This window comes from Neofelis nebulosa, chromosome 8 (genome assembly GCF_028018385.1).
Source record: "Neofelis nebulosa isolate mNeoNeb1 chromosome 8, mNeoNeb1.pri, whole genome shotgun sequence".
Lineage (NCBI taxonomy): Eukaryota > Metazoa > Chordata > Mammalia > Carnivora > Felidae > Neofelis > Neofelis nebulosa.
Window position 1 is genome coordinate 649,671 of NC_080789.1, and position 19,137 is coordinate 668,807.

At 62.1% G+C, this 19,137-nt stretch overlaps 2 protein-coding genes across 8 annotated transcripts in view; both read left to right on the forward strand.

Moving 5' to 3' along the window:
• Nucleotides 1-1,215: 1,215 nt before the first annotated feature.
• Nucleotides 1,216-14,302, forward strand: DENND6B (DENN domain containing 6B). Of its 6 annotated transcripts, none has more exons than XM_058740900.1 (20): nt 1,220-1,544; nt 6,268-6,306; nt 6,380-6,422; nt 7,128-7,240; nt 7,765-7,845; nt 8,491-8,596; nt 8,716-8,795; nt 8,883-8,945; nt 9,166-9,221; nt 9,711-9,833; nt 9,940-10,035; nt 10,134-10,228; nt 10,375-10,440; nt 10,753-10,817; nt 10,908-10,997; nt 11,073-11,126; nt 11,451-11,560; nt 11,661-11,763; nt 11,862-11,939; nt 12,020-14,302. In XM_058740900.1, exons 1-20 carry the CDS (start codon nt 1,383-1,385, stop codon nt 12,140-12,142), a joined length of 1,746 nt encoding a protein of 581 aa, XP_058596883.1. In that variant the 5' UTR covers nt 1,220-1,382; the 3' UTR covers nt 12,143-14,302. The 6 variants fall into 6 exon arrangements, with proteins under 6 accessions (XP_058596886.1, XP_058596887.1, XP_058596883.1 ...); XM_058740901.1 differs by having other exon boundaries at nt 1,224-1,544; nt 11,865-11,939; XM_058740903.1 differs by lacking the exon at nt 6,380-6,422 and having other exon boundaries at nt 1,216-1,544; nt 7,803-7,845.
• Nucleotides 14,303-15,479: 1,177 nt separating this feature from the next.
• PLXNB2 (plexin B2) overlaps nt 15,480-19,137 on the forward strand; it is a 29,475-nt gene continuing 25,817 nt past the window's right edge. The window contains exon 1 of one of the 2 annotated variants that reach the window (XM_058740907.1): nt 15,480-15,603. The gene's annotated coding sequence lies outside the window, so the exon portion shown is untranslated. The remainder of the gene's footprint in view (nt 15,604-19,137) is intronic. The other variant, XM_058740909.1, reaches the window with a different exon arrangement.

Below are 19,137 nucleotides of genomic sequence, written 5' to 3' on the forward strand. Positions count from 1 at the left end.
TTTGAAAACATTTGATTGCACATCACTGTGTAAATAGTAGTTTATCTTGGTGACTTATAAAATAGCATCTTAAACTCAATGACACATGATAATTGTAAAGGATAATTGTGTGGCTCATCAAGTATCCCTGTCCTTCATTTTCCCTGCAGTTAGGTTGTATCCATGTGACTAACTTTGGCCCTAGGACTGTGAATAAAGTGATGCACACGTCACTTGTTGACCAAGGTGGTTAACAAGTAATGGGCCTCATCAATCTCTTTTCCGCTGCTGGTGACCTCAGAGGCATGTATTCTGGGGGTTTAATGAAGGAGAGCCCTCCAGCTCTCCCACCGGCCCAGGCACGCGTGAAAAAGCCACTGGGGACTTGGAGGTTGTTACTCCAGCCTAGGCTAGCTTAGCCTAACTTTGGAGCGGATTCTCATACAACTCGAATATACACGGCCTGTCTTATCAGTTATTGTCCTTACTCCAAACTCGCCCTTGGGTGAGGGGACTCTGCAGCCACATTTCAGGAGGCCACATTTCTGCAGGCAAGGCTCGGCCAACAGGGGACGCCAGAGGGACACGGGAGGCCAGAGAGGGAGAGGCGACCTGCCCGCTCAACCTCACTTCTCCCCCGTGGCAGAAAATGAAAAGGCACAGGTGGCTCGAATTACATGTCACAGGCATTATCTGGTTTCGACAGACAGGCCTGAGTGAGCGTGCAAGGCAGCCCCCAAGGGTTACAGAAATATTTGGGAGCGACGGACCCTAGAGGCGATAGACACGGGCGTGGGCGCAGTCCGCACGCAGGTAACAGCTACGCTCCAGTGTCCGGACGCAAAGCCAGGACGTGACACCTCTGCAGGACCCCACACCTCGAGGCGACCCCAGGGAGGAGACCAGGAATCTCTAGAGAACGTTACAACTAGACTGGAATTCGTGTCCGACGGGTGGTAGGAAGTCAGCAACTACGCAACTTGGACGTGAACGCCGGCCGCGTAGGCCCCCGCCCCACACCCCCCTCCAGCTCCCGCAGCGCCCTTGCAGCGCCCCCGGAAACCGCGGCGCCCCCGGAAGCCCCGACCCCAGCCTGGGCAGTCTTCCCCGAGTCTCTCCCGGCTCTACAGCCCTCCCCGGAAGTTCCTCCTCCTGGCTAGGGCCGCTCTGGCCCACACGGGCCCTTCTCTCTGGTGGACTCGGCGTCGCTCCGCCACACGACGCTCCTCCGGCCGCCGGGGGTGCCGAGGCCGCGGCAGGGCCCCTCTAGCCCGCGGCGGCCGCTCGACTGCTCTGCGGCGCTGTCCCTTCCTGCGCCCAGGCCGCCGCCTTCGAGCAGTTCCCCCGGCAACGTCTCCGAGCCGTTCCCCCGGCAACGCTCGGCGGTCGCAGTCCCGGCCGCCATGGACTCGCTGTCGGGCGCTGGGCCTCGCCGGGCTCGCGGCCGCTTGGGCGAGGCGTCCCCTGGAGCGCGGGCTGCGGCGGCGCCCTGGGCGCGCTTCTCGGCCTGGCTGGAGTGCGTGTGCGTGGTCACCTTCGACCTGGAGCTAGGCCAGGCGCTGGAGGTGAGCGGGGCGGGGGGCCGGGCGGCGGGGCGGGCCTTCCTCTGTCGCCGCCGGCCGACTAGGGCCCGGCCATCGCCCCCAGGCGGCCTGAGCGCTGCCCGCGCTAGAGGTACTGTCGGGCCCACCCCCCAGGTGGCCTCTTCCTCTTCTGAAGCCCCGCACCTGTCACCTCCTGAAGGTGCCCCAACCCCGCCCCCGGCAAAAGCAGAAAAAAAAAAAAAAAAAAGGCAAATTGCCAAGACTTCCCATTGCGGTGCAGGAGAGAGGAGCCCCGCACTTGGGGAAACCAAGGATCTTTCCCATAAAAATCTGTCCCGTCTTTCCCCTTTCCACCACTAGCTCTGATACCTTCCCTCCCCATTTGTTCCAGCCAGAATCCCAGGGGCCAACAAGGATTTGAAGTGCGTTGCCTCTGTTGCCGTCACCCCCTTCTAATTGTCCTTCAAAGTCCAACCTTTGTGGCTTCTCCTGCTTGAAATCCGTCCACACCTCCTTGTTCGCTTACAGACAGACCCGGACCCCTTGGAGTCTCGTTGCAACCACACTAGTCATCTTTCTGTTCGCCAGCGGCACCCACCTCACCGGGCCTGGGCGTCCCCACTGCCGTGTGCACCCCCCTCCCCCCACCTCAAACAGCTTCTCTTCCTCCACCTATAGATGAAAATGTGGTCTCCTCGGGGAGGGGAGGCCTTCCGCAGGCCTGTCACAATGGTCATTTCTCTGCTCTGAAAGCGGTGACCCACACCAGGGAGCTGAGCAGTGCAGGGGCGTCGCCAGGTTGTCAGGGAGCCTGACAGGTAGTTGCCAAGATGAGGCTCAGCAGCCATCCTTGGGGAAGCCAGTGAAGGCATGTTTTCTCAGCCTTTGCTGAATTCCGAGAGCCTGGGGGGAACCCGAGTCTTCTAAACACAAAGGATCTGCCCTTCCTGAGACCTTTTTGGATCCCAGTGCAGTGCCCAGGTATCTGTGAAGATCCCACCCCCACCAGGCAGGCATTATTACTCTGATAGCCCCATTTGACCGAGGGACCTGAGCACAGAGAGGTGAGGTGAGGTGATCTGCCCAGTGTTACAGAGCCCACACTCATGCTGTTGCCCAAATTGTTCCCCATAAAATCACAAGAAAAGGCGTTCTTCCGTAAGTTTTTCTAGAACTTAACCGTTTAGAAAGCTAATTCGAAGCAAGTACCATTAAAGGCTCTGTGTGCCTGGGCTTCTGAGCCTTTGGTGAGGCTACACAGCTCTGGGAGGGGATGTTGGGGACCCAGAGCCCCTCGAAATCATCAAGTCTCTGCAGCAATCGGGCTGTCGCTCTTATCAGTGCAGCCACAGTCTTTATCAGGTCTGCCTCTTGATCAGGGGTCATTTCAGCTGAATCTTCCGGCTTTTGAGGATGTCTTGGACTGCCTGAGCACCGGAAACAGCCCGGCTCTGTGCTTGGCGCTGGGATGTGGACAGAACAGCCAGAGGCTGCCTTCCAGGAGCTCCTGGCCCACAGAAGCCCCATGGACAAGTGCAGCTCAGAGGAAGGCATAGGGCTTGGCCAAAGCTTGGAGGGTGAGAAGGAGGCAGCCAGGCAGGAGAGAAGGGGCTGTTTCAGGTAACCCCTCCCTCAAAAAACCAGCAAGGACAAAGGCGAGGAGTTGTCCACTCACTCATCCGATAAACCCAAGTACTAAGTGGCTGCCGCCAGCCAGGCCCTGCAGCACCGGGGCTGGACACGGGGAACACTGACTTAAGTGAGAAGACAAGGCCCTGCCCCCCGGAGTTCACGTTCTGTGCTAGAGACACAGACAGTAAGTGGACAGGACACCCGCAGACACACAATATGGGGAGGGGGTTCCAAGCAGATGGGTGCACTGAAGCCTGTGGGTGAGGCAGGAGTCCCACTTGAGAGGAAGGCAGGCAGGGCCTTGTTGGGGGGGATGAGAACATGCGGATCAGCCAAGGAGAGGGCCTGGCTCTGCCCTGGATGCCCAACTTCGGCTGGAGGCCCAGAGAGCCCCTCTCCGCTGTGGTGTTCACGTCCTTCCCGGACAGAGCTCCTGCACAGTCTCAGGACCTTTTCTAGTAAAAAAGTCATCGAGGATCCCAAAAAGCTTTTTGTATTGACGACACCTATCAGCGTTTACCAGAAGTTAAAACTGAGAAAATTTTAAAATACTTACTAAGCTATTGTAAAAAACAAAACCAAATGAAAAACAAATACTGTATGTGTTAATATAAATATTTTCGGGGCGCCTGGGTGGCGCAGTCGGTTGGGCGGCCGACTTCAGCCAGGTCACGATCTCGCGTCTGTGAGTTCGAGCCCCGCGTCGGGCTCTGTGCTGACAGCTCAGAGCCTGGAGCCTGTTTCCAATTCTGTGTCTCCCTCTCTCTCTGCCCCTCCCCCGTTCATGCTCTGTGTCTCTCTGTCCCAAAAATAAATAAAAAACATTGAAAAAAAAAAATTTAAAAAAAAAAAATAAATATTTTCATGAAAACAGCCATATTTTGCAAAACAAAATTTAGTGAAAGGAGTGGCATCATTGACACTTCTACAAACCTTTTTATTTTTAATTTTTTTTTTTAACGTTTATTTATTTTTGAGACAAAGAAAGACAGAGCATGAACGGGGAAGGGTCAGAGAGAGGGAGACACAATCTGAAACAGGCTCCAGGCTCTGAGCTGTCAGCACAGAGCCCGACGCGGGGCTCAAACTCATGGACCGCAAGATCATGACCTGAGCCAAAGTCGGCCTCTTAACCGACTGAGCCACCCAGGCGCTCCTCTACAAACCTTTTTAATACCTGGCCAGAGAGAAGGCAGCCGGCTTCCCGCGTGGGTTCTGCTGTGCGTGCCGTGACAGTGTGCGTTACAACCTCTGGAAGCATCAGTGCATGTGCGAGGGTACAGCTTGGGCCTCAGAGTCCTGAGGCACCTGGGCATTCTCAAGGGACACTTCACCACATCTGTCTTCCTCGGGGAAGACTGCATCCCAGGAGCAGCGGCTGTGCTGTCTCGGGCAGAGAGGACAAGGCCCTCGTGGGCCTACGGGGATGGGGTCCTCAGGCAGCACGACTCCTTGCTTCCTGCCTTTCTCTGAGGGTCTACTCCACTTCTCCCCCCATCGAGGCATGGCTCAGTTTGGCCTTCCCTCTGGTCTCCATTCTCAGGAGAGACTGCACCAGGCCATAAACGTGTGCTCTCACCAATTTTTCCAGTGGGGTCCGTGGACACAGATGCAGAGGCCAAGGTGGCCTGCTTAGATGCTGCAAGACTCCTGATTCAGACCCCTGGTCTCAGTGCAGAGGGTCCATTGCCCCAGCTGCCAGGCACCTGCCTTTCCTTGGCCTTGACACACATGAGGGCTTGGCCTGAGTGGTCCTGTGGCCCTGCCCCTCCGAGCCCTCCCAAGGTTCCTCTGTGGGTCCAGTCCCATAGACAAAATGCCCTTCAATCTTATTGCCTCCTTAGCTGACATGTCCTTGAAGTTGCCACACGACCTGCCTGTTCTGTTATCCCTCAAACATACTGACATACGAAAACATATGACGTTTTCACACACGTCGTAAATACTGTATCTGGTGAGGGTATAGTCCCTGCCGGGGCCAGGAGGCCAAAGTATCTGGGACATGGTCCCTGTCCTCAGGACACTTGGTGTGCAGCAGAGGAGACAAAATGGGAGCACAGCAGCAAGCCCGAGCATAAAAGCACAAGAAGCTACGTCATTCCGACAGTGCAAACCCCAGAACCTGGCGCTTTGCTCTGGGGGCTCCGGGAACACCCCAGGAGGAGTCTCAGCTTAAACCCAACTCCTCCTCAGTGTTAGAGTTTGGGGGACAGAGCAAGGGGCCCATGCACACAGGCCCTTGGCTCCTGGCCCATTGTAGACTCCCAGCACCGCCTCTTCCTGACAGCACAAGCCAGGGCAGCAGCAAGGCCCACGGTACGCCAGCTCCCCAGAAATCCCCTTGAGGCCCACTGAGGGTGAGGGCTGTGGGGCTCCCTGCCAATTTGGTCCCCGACAACGAAACCCATTCTGGCCACGGGCCTGTGCATGGAGTTGCTGAGCCTGAGAGCCAAGCCTCAGCCCCCTGCCCCTCTGGGGCGTGGCCTGCCTCCTAGATCACTAGGGGCCTGCTTCTGACATGGCTGGGGCCCACGGTGTTCTCCTGGGGCTCTCGCTCCAGGTGGGGCACAAGCCAGAAGCTCGTGGATCCCAGAACGGCAGAGGTTGGGTTGAAAGCACTCAAGGTGCTGTTGACAGGCAGGGTGCCGCTGTCTCGGAGGACACCTGAATCAAAACCAGGAGATGAGGTTGACAAGTCCCGTCTAGGGGAGCAAGTCTGGGGACGGTACAGCCCAAGACTCTGGCTGAGTAGAGGGGTTCAGGAGGTGGAGAGCAGGAGGGGCAGGGGCCAGCAAGCAGGGCCATGTAATCACACTCCAGAAGAAAGAGGAGGCCACGGGGGGCTCTGAAAACCACCTTCTGAAGCTGTGGGGGCAGATCTTGGAGATGGTGGAGGCAGGGGGGCCACAGTCTGCATGAGGGGTCTGAGGAGGGAGTTGGGGAGCTTGCCCAGGTGTGGCGGCCAAGGCAGGGGAAGGATAGTGTGGTCTTGTGCTGAGAAGGGCCCGGAGGGAGCCCAGGGAAGAGGAGGAGGGGGCAAGGGACACACTCCTGCCGACCAGCGTGGCACTGCCTGCCCAGCCGATGTTACCCGGTGCTTGTGTCCCTGCAGCTGGTGTACCCCAGTGACTTCCGGCTCACGGACAAGGAGGTGGGTCCTGGCCTGTTGGGAACGGATGTGGCCCTGCACTGAGCCAGGCCTCACCGGGTTTCCTGTGTTTCAGAAAAGCAGCATCTGCTACCTGTCTTTTCCCGACTCCCACTCAGGTAGGCAGCCCCAGCTGGGATGTCAGCTCTGGGGCTGGCGGGAAATAGGAAGGAGGTGGGAGGCGAGGCTGTCCCAGAGCCCCACCAGCCCCACTCCCCTCTCCACACTGCCTCAGTGGTGGTCACGTTCCCGGATTCTCATGGAAAGAAGGGTCTCTGGGGGCGCCTGGGTGGCGCAGTCGGTTAGGCGTCCGACTTCAGCCAGGTCACGATCTCGCGGTCCGTGAGTTCGAGCCCCGCGTCAGGCTCTGGGCCGATGGCTCGGAGCCTGGAGCCTGTTTCCGATTCTGTGTCTCCCTCTCCCTCTGCCCCTCCCCCGTTCATGCTCTGTCTCTCTCTGTCCCAAAAATAAAAATAAAAAACGTTGAAAGAAGGGTCTCTGGGCAGAGGGATCGGCGGGGTCTGGTGCCCTTTACTTCACCACAGTGGCCACCAGGACCTGGGACCTGGCCTTTGCTCTTGTCCAGGCAGGCCTGTTTTTCTGTCCCAGGCAAGCTGACTGGGCCCCACACCAGGGTGTCCCAGTATCCCACCTGTGCTCGTTGACAGCACGGATGCTTTGGGGCTGTCCCTGGTGCTTCTGTGTGCTGTGTTTATTGTGAAACTCTCAGGGGCATGAATTAGGACACGGCCTTCCTGGCAAGCTGGGCTTTCGTCTCTGGTTCCACCCTGACACAGTCTGGTGGGGGCTGCCTCCCTTCCCAGGCTGCCTCGGAGACACTCAGTTCAGCTTCCGCATCCGGCAGTGTGGTGGGCAGAGGAGCCCCTGGCATGCGGAAGACAGACACTACAACAGTGGGGCTCCCGTGTCCTTGCAAGTGAGTGTGGCTGCCTCTCCCCACAGGCCAGGGTGGGGCTGGTGTGAGCAGCCCCTTTAGGGCACCTGGGCTCTGTGTGGGAGGACAGGCACTGGCCAGGCCCAGCCAGTAGGCTTTCCAAGCGACACCAGCCCCTCTGCGCCTGCAGCACAGGCGCCCCCACCTCCTCTGGCTGTCAAGTCCTGCCAGAGTTGGCAGAGTTGTTTCATCATCCTGGCCTCTGCTGGGGTTGGGCTCGCTCTTCCGGGGACTCTCCTGGGTCCCTGGAGCTTTTCGGTGCATTGTGTGTGCGGCAGGGCGTGGCCCAGTGTGTGGAGGCCAGCGTAAGCCTCTGGTGCACCCAGGCCCCGGAGCTGCGGGGACCGCCGTGTTTGCAGGGACCTTCTCTGCAGAGGTGTCGCCCACCTTCTGAGCCCAGGACTCTCCTGGCTGGGGAGAGCTGTAGCAGCCTTGGCAGGGAGTTGGGTGGGCGGGACGGAGGGTGGGCAGGGGGCTCAGCCTGGCTGACACTGCTCCCCTTCCAGAGGGAGCCGGCACACTACTTTGGTTACGTGTACTTCAGGCAGGTGAAGGACAGCTCCGTGAAGAGGGGCTACTTCCAGAAGGTGAGCCACCTGGCTGCTCGGGGGTGGTGCTGCTGTAAGGCAGGGCTGGTGGCTATCAGGACAGATGGACCAACAGGCTGGGGGTCCTGACCTTCCGGTAGTGCCCACTCCTCCTGCAGCCCCCAGCCACTTGGCACTGGGCAGAGCTCACTGCCCTGGGCCACATAGGCCGCCCCACCTGGGGGCAAGGGGTGGGGGATGGGTGCCACTGGACCCAGCTCTCCTGCTGGCCTTTTGGGGCATGGGCTCTGCTGCTTGCTCCTTGCTGCTGACTGGGGAGGGGCCCTCGTCACGCTTTCAAGATTAGGACAACTTCCACCTTGAACTCAGACACCATAAGCAAAAGCTGCTTGCCTCCTGGGAAGATCACCCCAGAAATCTTGGCCACGTACATTTTCCTGAGAAGGCCCAGGGTCCAGCCCCACTCTGCTGTCGCCTGAGGTTTCCCTGTCTCGTCAGAGGCAGGCTTTGGGTTTTCTCCTAATAAGCCTGGGGTCCAAGTTGGGCCATTTCTGGGGACAGGTGTCTTGTGGGGTTTGTGGGATGTACTGCCCCGGGCAGACTCTGGCTGAGCCAGGCTTCAGGGGTCCCTGCAGACTCCTGAGTGGCTGGGATTCCATCTCACCGGCCCGGCGCGCCCTGCAGTCTCTGGTGCTGGTATCCCGCCTGCCCTTCGTCCGGCTGTTCCAGGCGCTGCTGGGCCTCATTGCCCCTGAGTACTTCGACAGGCTGGCACCGTGCCTGGAAGCGGGTGAGTGGCTGTCAGGTCCTGCCAGAGTGGTTTCATCATCCCGGCCGTAGCCCCCAGTGGCTTCAACAGGCACCTGCTGCTTGGGGCAGGCTCCTGACGCTGGCCACCTGTGTCCACAGTGTGCAGTGAGATTGACCAGTGGCCCGCCCCCACGCCTGGGCAGACCCTGAAGCTGCCTGTCATGGGAGTAGTCCTCCAGGTGAGAGCTGGCTGGCTGGGCTGGGAAGGCCGCAGGTTCATGGGGACACCCACTCCCAGCTGGCGTCTGTTCCTTTTGTTCCCCCAGGTTCGCATCCCGTCCAGGGTGGACAAGCCAGAATACAGTCCTCCGAAGCAGTGCAGCCATGAGGTAGGGGTGCCGCTCCTGGGCCCGGGGCCTCACACCTGCCTCAAACCTCCCACCTCCTCAGGCCTCCCCGCCCCACTTGTTAGGGGCCCTGTGGGGGTGGGGGTGGGGTGCAGGGCAGGGGCCCCTGCCCCCAGTGTTCTCCTGAGGTGAGGGGTGCTGCTTGCGGCTTTGGGGATGCCAGCCTTGCCCTCGGCCTCACCCTGCCCGCCCCTCATCTCAGAGTCTGCTGCCCACCCCAGTGGTCCTTGCCAGTGTCCACGAACTGGACCTGTTCAGGTGAGCCCGGCAGGCTGCCGCCTGCTACCTGAATACATGGGGAGGGGTCCCCCAAGGTAGAGCCTGTGCAGGGCGGGGGCCGCCTATCAGAAAGGAACCCTTGGCCGGTTCCATGAGGGACAGTGATACAGAAGAAGAGCCCAGGGTCCCGGTGCCTCTACCTAGAGGAGGTGGGCACGGTGGGCAGGAAGGTTCCAGAGGTCAGGTGCAGGGAGGGAGCAGCTGCATTGGGAGATACTCGCTGCCTGAGGCTACTCCTCTCCAGGCAGGTCTATGAGGGAGCCAGGTTTGGAGACTGAGCCGCCCTGCCCAAGAGGCAGTACAGGGCCAGGCAGGCACGCCGGCGGAGTGGGGGGAGACCCTAGACACCCCTCGGCATGGCCTCATGTCCTCACTGCCTTCCCTCCGGGGCAGTGCCAGGTGTGGGCGGGTCAGGGCTGGCAGGCTCTGCCCCCGCTGGGCTTCCCTGACCGCCCCCGCCCCGCACAGGTGTTTCCAGCCAGTGCTGACCCACGTGCAGACTCTGTGGGAGCTCATGCTCCTGGGGGAGCCCCTGCTGGTCCTGGCGCCCTCACCCGCCATGGCCTCCGACCTGGTGCTGGCTCTGATCAGGTATGCCGGGCGGCACAGGGCGGGGCTGGCCGGGGCACTGGACCGGCCCCTGCCGTGTTTACTGGCCCTGTCACGCTCCCCCCCCCCCCCCCCCGCCGCCCCACAGCTGCCTGCAGCCCCTCAAGTTCTGCTGTGACTACCGCCCCTATTTCACCATCCATGACAGCGAGTTCAAGGAGTTCACCACACGCACGCAGGCCCCGTGAGTCCCCCGTCTGTGCCCTGTCCCCAGCCTGCCGTGTTCCACCTCCCTGGGCCTGCCTCTGCCTCTTCTCTCTCTCTCTTCTCTCCTCTCTCTAGACCAAACGTGGTCCTGGGAGTCACAAACCCTTTCTTTATCAAAACACTCCAGCACTGGCCCCACATCCTCCGTGTTGGGGAGCCCAAGATGTCAGGTGAAGCTGGCCTGTCCTCTGCCCAGGGGACCTGGGGAGGTGGGGTGAGGGGCTCAGAGGCCCACCCAGAGAGGGGCCTCAAGGGCCCTGAGCCTGTGAGTGGCAGAGCTGCGGCACTGAGGCCCAGCCACCACCGTGTTTCGTAGGGGATCTTCCTAAGCAGGTGAAGCTGAAAAAGCCCTCTAGGCTGAAGACCCTGGACACCAAGCCAGGTGTGTGCCCTTGGCGGGAGCCCTCCTCTCCTCCAGAACCCAGGCAGTAGGCTCTGAGTTCTCGGGGAGCCTTCTCTGCTTCACAGGGCTGGAGAGGGGGATAGATGTGCAGGTGCATCCAGAGGGGGTAGGGCTGTGGGGGGTGGGAGGGGGCCCTTCGGCTGGGGGCCACTTCTGCCCTCCTGAAGGGTTGGGGCTGTGGGGGGAGGCCCGGCTCTGCCCTCCCTAGGAGGTGGGGCTGTGGGGGGGTGCCCCCCCCCTTGGGAGGGGGTGGGGGCAGTGGGGATGGGGCCAGCTCTGCCCTCCTGCCAGGCCTCTACACGGCTTACTCCGCCCACCTCCACCGAGACAAGGCGCTGCTGAAGCGGCTGCTCAAGGTACAGGCTGGGGGGGGGGGGGGGGCTCAGGGGTGGGGAAGTGTGAAGCGCTGCCTTGGATTCGAGCCCACGCCTCCCCCGCTCCCTTAGGGCCTGCAGAAGAAGAGGCCGTGGGACACACAGACGGCATCGCTGAGGCGGCACCTCCTGGAGCTCACCCACAGCTTCATCATCCCCCTGGTGAGGCCCAGGGCAGGAGGGGGAGGGAAGCGGAGGGCCACAGCCCTGGTTCACTCCCCTCCCCTTCCCTGCCAGGAGCACTACATGGCCAGCCTCATGCCCCTGAAGAAGAGCATCACACCTTGGAAGGTTTGGGTCCAGGTGGCATCTGGGGAGGGTCTGGGAGGAAGGTAAGGGAGGAGGTCATGGGTATGCAGGAGCCCCCAGGGCTCCAGGCTATCCCCACACATGCCCGACATCCCTCAGAGGACAGAAGAACGGGGCCCACCCAGGAGGGGCTCAAGGCCCTCCTCTCTGAGAAGGGCCATCCTAGGATCTGTCCTGGGAAGGGTGGGGCCTGGGGGTCCTCACGTGGCTGAGGAGTATGGCAGCGAAGCGTCCTGGCCAGCCGAGGTGCGGGGCCTGTGAGGCCGTGTCCCCCACCTCCCCGCACTCACCAGGCCCCTGTCTCAGACTCCCCCCCAGATCCGCCCCTTCCGCCAGGATGACTTCCTGCGCAGCCTGGAGCACGCAGGGCCCCAGCTCACCTGCATTCTCAAGGGCGACTGGCTGGGCCTGTACAGGTGGGTGGATGGCAGGTGGCCCAAGGCCCCTGCAGTGGTCGGTGCAGACCCTGCCCTCACCCAGAGTCAGCCTACGGCTGCTGTATCTCATCCCCCACAGGCGGTTTTTCAAGTCCCCTCACTTTGATGGCTGGTACCGGCAGCGGCACAGAGAGATGGCCCATAAGCTGGAGGCCTTGCACCTTGAAGCTATCTGTGAGGCGGTAAGTGGGGGAGCTGGGGCTGGGGGAGGAAGTGGGGGTGTGCAGGCCCCCGGGCAGGGGGCGGGCCCTGGTGATGGCTGGCTCCGTCTTATTCCCAGCAGAACATTGAGACCTGGATGAAGGACAAGTCTGAAGTGGAGGTCGTGGACCTAGTCCTGAAGCTTCGGGAGAAGCTGGTGAGATGCCTCCTGGCCCTGTCCAGCCTCTGCCAGCCGGATGTGGAGTCACCTGCCCCTGACCACCACTGCCCCTGCAGGTGCAGGCACAAGGCCACCAGCTCCCGGTGAAGGAGGCGACGCTTCAGCGGGCACAGCTGTACATCGAGACAGCCATCGGCTCTTTGCCCAAGGACCTGCAGGCTGTCCTGTGCCCCCCCTAGGACAGAGCCAAAGGGCAAGGTGCAGGGATCTGGGTCTGGCCCAGCTTCCTTATCCTCAGTGAGAGGTGGTCCCAACCAAGCACGAGCTCCCTGCTGCTGCTCCCCAGCCTTGGCCTCCTGTCAGCACCACTGTTGTTCCAGCAGTAAAGGTGGCATTTGGAACCACAGCCTGGCCCCTGACTATTGGCGGATCACATGCTGGCCAGAGCCTCACCTCCCCCTGGGTCCCACCTGCCCTCTGCAGGGCCTGAGGGCTGGGAGGCGGAGCTGGCTGAGAGCCCTCACTGCTCTGGGCACATGGCTACCCGCCCCCTGTGGTGCCCACCTGCCCAAGCCCTGCAGGCCCTGTCCTCCGGCCCCACCAGGCTGCCCAGCCCGAGACGGAAGGAGGCAGCTGTTAGGCAGACCCCTCTTCTCATGCAGCCACCCACCCATCCTGTGGGGGAGGGGGATACCTCGCTGTGGTCACTGGCTTGGGATGGGCAAAGGCCTGTTTGCAGGGGTGGAGCTCTGCCCTGTAGTTTGCTGGGAGGCTGCCAGGAGGATCTGGGGCATCGTCCTGGATATCACTCTTGGCATACCCGACTGGGCACCCTCTCTGCTCCGCCCAGTGCTGCTTCCTGGCTGACAGGCCCTCGAGCTATGTCCCCTGTGTCCATCCACCCCCACGTGCAGCATGAGGGGTCCTGGCCTCAAGCCTCACCGGGTCCTCTCAGCCAGAGCCCTGCTGCCGCAGCCTCGGAGCACCAGGCTGCTTGGCAAGGCACAGAAGGCCCAGAGGTGTGACACGGTAGAGTGCCGGGCCCCTCAATGCCTGGTGCTGGCCGGTCCCGGCGCTGCCCTGGCTTAGTGCAGGTGACGGCGCTGTCGGCCAGCGGGTGGGTGGGCGTGAGGTGTGGACCGAGCGCCGTGGGCCGGCAGGTAAGTCTCCCGACCTCCCGACTTCATCCAAGAGGTGAGGCTGTGTGGGCGCCTGGCTGGCCTTGGCCACCTCCCTACAGGGTGAGTGGGCGTGGGCTGGGCAAGCTGTTCCCCTTCCACGTGCCTGTAGATCGAGTACTCACTGACCACTGCGCCCCTTCTGTGCTGGGCTTGGCAGAGTCACCAGATGACAGTGGCCGCTGGTCTCAGAAATGTTGGTGCCGACTTGTGCAGCCCTGACTGGCCTAGGACAGCCTGTCACTGCCGCCATTCTGCAGGCAGCTGAGCCCAGTCTGGCGCAGGGTCCAAGGACACGGCTGTGAATTAAGCAGAACGGAATAGAGCCGGGCGGAGGCACATCCACTTTTGCAGGACTGGGCTGGAGCTGCGGGTCAGAGGCCCTACATTGGCCCCAAATGCCACTCTGGCCTCCCTGCCCTGGCTGTCAGCCTGGAGGGGAAGCCTCCTTATCCAGGATGTGGTGTTCAAGGGGGTCTGCAAAGACACCAACACCTTCTTTGTGACTGGCTCTCTAGTGTGCCAGCTAGGGACAGGGCCAGTCCTGGGCCTGGGCCCCCAGAGGGCCATGGCTTCAAGGTGTGTGGGTGGCTTGGGAAGTTGACCTGGGCCCCTCTCTTGGCTGTGACCCCAACTGTGAGGGGTATGCTCCAAGCATCACTCTAGCTTTTGCTTGCCATGCTGTGGGCCGGGGAAGCACAGGCTGCAGGGAAGGGGCTGGGAGGGGCCTTCTCAAAACCCCCAGGGACCTCCCGGATGGCCCAACCAGGTTCTTCCAATTCCCTGAGTCCTCCCGTGTGGTGGAGGCCCCGTGGCTGTCCCTCATAGTTCATCCCAAGGACCACTGTGGGCAGGAGCTCTGGGGAAGGACTCCCGGAAGGCTGGGCGATGCAGCCCAGGGCGGAGAGTCCAAGGCTGAAGTGTGGAGGTGTGAGGACGCATCTCTCCTGGAGCCACGAAGGGGGTCCCTCTTCCTTGTACCCTGACCTCTGGGCACAGTACAGCCTTGGGGGGGGGTGTCTCTGGGGTGTTTTGGTTGGTCAGCGAGGGCTCTTGAGGTTGGAAGGCTGTGTGTAGTGGCTGTGGGGACGCCAGTCAGCCACACCAGGGACAGGAAGGACGGTCATCACCCCCCAGCTTCCTGTGCTTTATTTAAAGATTCCCTTTTAGTCTGGGATAGTGGCCTTCCCACATTTTTGGTATTAAAATGTTCTTCTGTGACCATGCTTGTCTTTTAACTTCCTTTTTTGATAAAAAGTTGGCATCCTTGTCAGACCCTAGTAATTTTAGGGTCCTCTGCAGTGGGGATTGGGTAAGCCAGGGTATGAATGCAGTTCAGGGCTAAAGGAGAGAAGGTTTGGCCTGGCTGCTTGGGGGTGGAGGGCGGCTGAGATGCTGAAAGAACAGGACATTCTTCTAATGCTCTTCATGGCTTCATCTCCTTGGGGGAGTTCTTGATCACTGGGGGCAGGTCTGGGAGTGGGGGGAGCTGAAGGGGAGGAGATGCTTGAGGGTGTGTGGAGGTGCTGGAGGCAGTGAACAGGAGCAAGTGAACAGTGCGAGGAGGAGCTGGGGCGGGGAGGGGGGGCATGCTGGTGTAGGAGTGTGGGTTAGGGTTTGGGAAAAGTCCCCATCTCTTCCCTGGGTCCCCAACTGCTGCCCAGCACACGCCATCCAGTGGTGGGAGACTGCACGTGATCTCAAGTCCAGGCACTGAAAGTCCTGATGCTGGGCCTGGGTACAGGTCCCCAAAGACCCTCTGGAAGTAGGTGAGGAGGGAGAAGGGCCGCTGGGGGCTGATGCCGAGTCGGGAGGCTGCTCCCAGCAGGCGTGCTCTTCCCCTGAGAGACTGGGGGGGCTGAGGCTCCAGGGAACTGGTCAAGGCGCAGGCCTCCCCGCCCCCCGGGGAGAGCAGGGGTGTGGCCGGCCCGACCCCCATCTGAGGTGACGGTACTAGTGCCGAACCTGCTTCGGAGTCAACCGAGAGGGGTTCAGACGTGTCGGGTGGTTCGGAGCGCTCCCCTAGCGCTGAGGCCTGAGCTCCCGGGTGAACCCGGGCCCTCCCAGGGTGGTGCCAGGCGGTGGGTGGGGGGCGCACTCTGCCTGCAGTGAACCGGGGCTCGAACGCTGCCTAACCTACCCCGCGCTGCCGCGCACTCGCTGCGGGTACGGGTACGGGGTACGGGGTACTCGCGGCGAGGGCTGGGGGCGGGGGGCGGGGCCCTCCGGGCCCTCCCTCCTCCTCCCTCCTCCTTCCCCCCCTTCCCGCCCCTCTCTCCTCCCCTTGCCCTCGTCCTCCTCCCCGCCCCTCCCTCCTCCCCCTCCTCCGCCTCCTCCCTGTCCCTCTTCCACCCCGCTCTCCCCGCCCTCCCCCTCTCCCCGTCGGGGGCGGGGCCGCTGCTCCCGCGCGCTCCGGCCCCTCCTCGGCCACACAAAGGCCCGTCTCCATGGCAGCCGCGCGGGCCGGAGCGCAGCGCCGATCGCGGCCCGGGCGCCATCGAGCCTCGGCGGCGGACGTGCAGGTATCGCGGTGGGGGTAAGGGCCCACGGTGCGCCCGCGCGGGTCGGGGGGCTTCGCCGTTAGCGCCGCCCTGTCCCAGCCTGCGCGCCCTGGGCGCGGGGACCCGGGGCAGCTGCGGCTCCGCGGAGGACGATCGGGCCTCGGCCGCCGTCCGTGTGTCCTCGGCTCTTCCAGGTGGCCGGGGAGGCCCGCGGCGCCGGGGGCGAGCGGGCTTGGTCCGGCCGAGGGCCCCCAGCCGGGCGCCGCGCCCTCTGGACCGCTCGGACCCTTTCTGGTTCCGGACCCTCCCTCCCCGCCCAGGCCTCCCACCTCTCCAGCCACTGAGATCCGTGGGCAGGGCTGCAGTTGTCCCTGTTGTGCAAGAGCTCGGGACCCCCAGCCACCTGCCCCCACCCCGGCAGCAGTTCCGGGGTGTCTCAGCTCAGGCTTCCCCAGGGGAGTGACCGGCAGTCAGGGCTTGGCTACCCGCTCCCCCCCTCCCCCCCAACCTTTCCCCACACACCCGCTGGGGCTGCTTTTGAGGAGGGCTTCGGCTGGGACCACCCTGTGAGCCCCCTGGTCTGTGCTTGGCCCCGGCAAGAAGGTTGGGAGCAAGCGTTCTGTCTTGGGACTAAGGGCAGCTTAGCACTGACCCGGGGTACCTGACGAGTCCTGGTGGCCCTGGGCCTGCTTGCGTCTCCACAGGGCCTGCTAAGGCCGCTCCTGGTGTGCTTGATTGGAATAGTGTTTATTACTGAGAAAATCTCAGACTGTGGGGGGGGGGGGGAGCATACCCAGTCCCTGAGCCCTCCCTTCACCCTCTGACCCTACATTTCTGCTGCTTCCTCCTGCGGGAAGCCCTCCTGGATGGGCTTCTCCCCACCCCTCTGTGCTCAGGCTGATTGGCAGATTTCTGGGGTCCCTGAGCTCAAGGGCCCCGGAGTTTCCTGCCACGTCACGAAGGCTTCTCTTCCCAGCAACTTGGAAAAGGAAGGAAGGGGTCCATCTGTCCCCTCTGCCTGTGGCAGTGGACAGGACGGGGGCGGGGGCGTGAAGCAGGGCCCCAAAGCTAGAGGAATATCCTGGACCTTGGAGGATTTTCTAGCGCATGCCTTCTGTGGGAGAACTCTCTCTTCCATGTCCAACTTAAGCCCCTGTGCCCTCCCCAAACCCAGGGCTGGGCCCTGTGAGAGCGGAGCGGTGCAGGTCGGCCCATGCCCAGATGTTACCCTGACGTGTCCGGGAGAGGCCGTCTGAGAGTCTGAAAGTTGGACAGCTCGCAGGAGTGGCCATCCCTCTGCCCTGAGGAGAGGGTCCCTAGGAGGGAAGGTCAAGCATTGGCCTGGCTGGGCCTGCTGGCTATTTTTTGTGGCATGTCAGCTTTCAGGAATTCCCAGAGGAGATTAAGGACAAACAGGTGGTCTCCACAGATGTGAACCTCTTCCCACCGTGTCCCTGTGGGTGCCCACCTTGGTCTAAGGGGTGGGCCCCTCAAGGAGGGCCTGAGGTTTGGCCAGGGGTTCCTTGCCCCAGGAGGGGAGGGAGGTTACCGAGAAAAACAAGGGTTTGGAATGTGAGTCCCCCCTCCCCCGCCGGCTGCCTGCCAAGAAGGAATTATTTTGGATTATCCAGCCGTGTCCAGCCACCCAAGGGGGGAGGCCGCAGCCCTGCCGAGGGATCCACTTCCGGGGCTGAGGGTTGAGAGCCCTGGGAGGGAGGGACGGGCTAGTCTGGGCAGCTCCACCGCCTCCTGAGGCTGCTCAGACCGGTCGGGGGCGGGGTGGGAGGGGATGCGTCACCCTCGGGTTGGAGATTGCAGGCCCTGCCTAGCCAGCCTGGAGCCGACCCAGGCCCCTCCGAGGGAGGCCACAGGGCTGGAGGAGCCCCAGATCCTGTCCTCAAGGGCTTGGGGGAGGGGCCCAGCCGGGGGACCCCCTTCAGCCCCAGAAGGCTTCGCACCGTGGCCTGAAGGCCTCTGAGGCCACTCTCCAGAGCTGGGTTCAGGGACACACCTTGGGTTACTCACACCTGGTGCTTCCCAGGGATGACGAGGAGCAGGTAGGGGCATGACTTAGGCTGCTTAGGGTGCTGCACAGGGGTCTTCTCCGGCTGGCCCTCAGGCCACCTCCCTGTCCCCGCCCCCCAAGACCCACTGACCAGACGCTGACTGATGCACAGCCCCCTCGAAGCCCTTCTGACAGCCCAGCCTGCAGGTGAGGGGTTCCCCAGGTGAAGAGATATGAGCCATTCATGAATGAGGAGCTCTCTGGGGCGCTGCCTCTGCTGTGTGGGCCCCCTGGCTCTGTGCCTGAGTGTGCCCATAAGCCCTGTGCTCAGCAGCCCCTGTGGAGACCCCACTGGAGACACAGAGCTGGCAGCTTGGGCACAGAGCAGGAAGCCCAGGGTCCTGGCCCTAGCCCAGGCAAGTGGGGCAGAAGAGATTGGGTTGGAAAGCACTGGGGTGGGCTGGCAGCCTGGGGAGGGGTCCATATGGCATATGCCTATCTTTCCCAAGAGGGCACGGTTGCAGGCACTTGAGCCATCCCAAGACCAAAACCACTCTGGGAACATGGCATCCTGTCCCCTGCCTTGTCCGCACATCCTGGGGCCAGAGCCAATGATCCCCCTGGGACGTTGGGTGTGGGTGTGGGTGCACCGGGGGAGAGGCTGTGGGTTCCAGCACCCTCCCATTTCGCCCCTTCTCAGATATGAGCAGGGCCACGCTGAGGTGTGATGCCCTCTGCCACTGAGGGCTGTCTCCTGGTCACTTGCCTCAGTCCTTGCTGCAGCAACAGGTGCTCGTGGGTGGGGACATAAGCTTTTCTCCCCTGTCCGAGGAGGCTCCTGTGTCCAGAGCCTGCCTTGGACTCGGGTCTGGTCCTGGTAAGGCTGGGGACCAGAGGGTGGAGGAGGAGGTGAGCGGATCAGACCTCCGGGAACCGAAGCCCACGTGTGACCGGTTGGGGGGGGCCACAGTGTCCCTCCAGCCCCAACCTCTGAAGTAGTCGCAGGTTCACTGGGGGCAGGTTCCTTGCTGAGGGTGGGGGCTGGGCAGAGTCCCTGCCCCGGAGCCTAGTAGGAGTTTGTGTTTGGGGTGGGGCTGTGGGGTGGGGTGGGGTGGGGCCGGCCTGGAGCTAATTGTCTTTGGACTCAAATTACAGGCTGAGAGGGCGGGATCAGTGGCCTGTAATTGACTGGTGGGTGGGGGGACTTGTGGGGGGGCCCTGCACCAGTGCTTCCCTTTTCTCTCCGTGGTCCTTGCACTCCCTTCCCCTCCATGGTTTCACATCTGACAGGCTCTGTTTCTCTCTGCCCGATGATAGGAGGACCTCAGCCCCTTCAGCTACCCAGGCAAGAACGCTGCCCTGTCCTGGCCTCCCCCGGCGGCCCCTGAACCAGGCCAGCACACAGCTCACCCTGCCTCATCTCGGCCAGAGCATTCGAAGGGCTGGGCCTGGCCTCTGCTGCCCTGCCTCCAGGTCCCACCCAAGTGGGTCTGCGTTCTTCTGCTCTGTGGTTGATTCACACTCTTGTGACAGTGACTGGACCTGGGCTC

What these genes read in the sequence shown, in the direction of transcription:
- DENND6B (XM_058740900.1), top strand. Translation starts at nt 1,383, where the DNA reads ATGGACTCGCTGTCGGGCGCTGGGCCTCGCCGGGCTCGCGGCCGCTTG. An exon ending in ACAGCTTCATCATCCCCCTG is followed by an intron (nt 10,998 to 11,072) that starts GTGAGGCCCAGG and finishes CTTCCCTGCCAG; the next exon opens with GAGCACTACATGGCCAGCCT. An exon ending in TGAAGCTTCGGGAGAAGCTG is followed by an intron (nt 11,940 to 12,019) that starts GTGAGATGCCTC and finishes CTGCCCCTGCAG; the next exon opens with GTGCAGGCACAAGGCCACCA.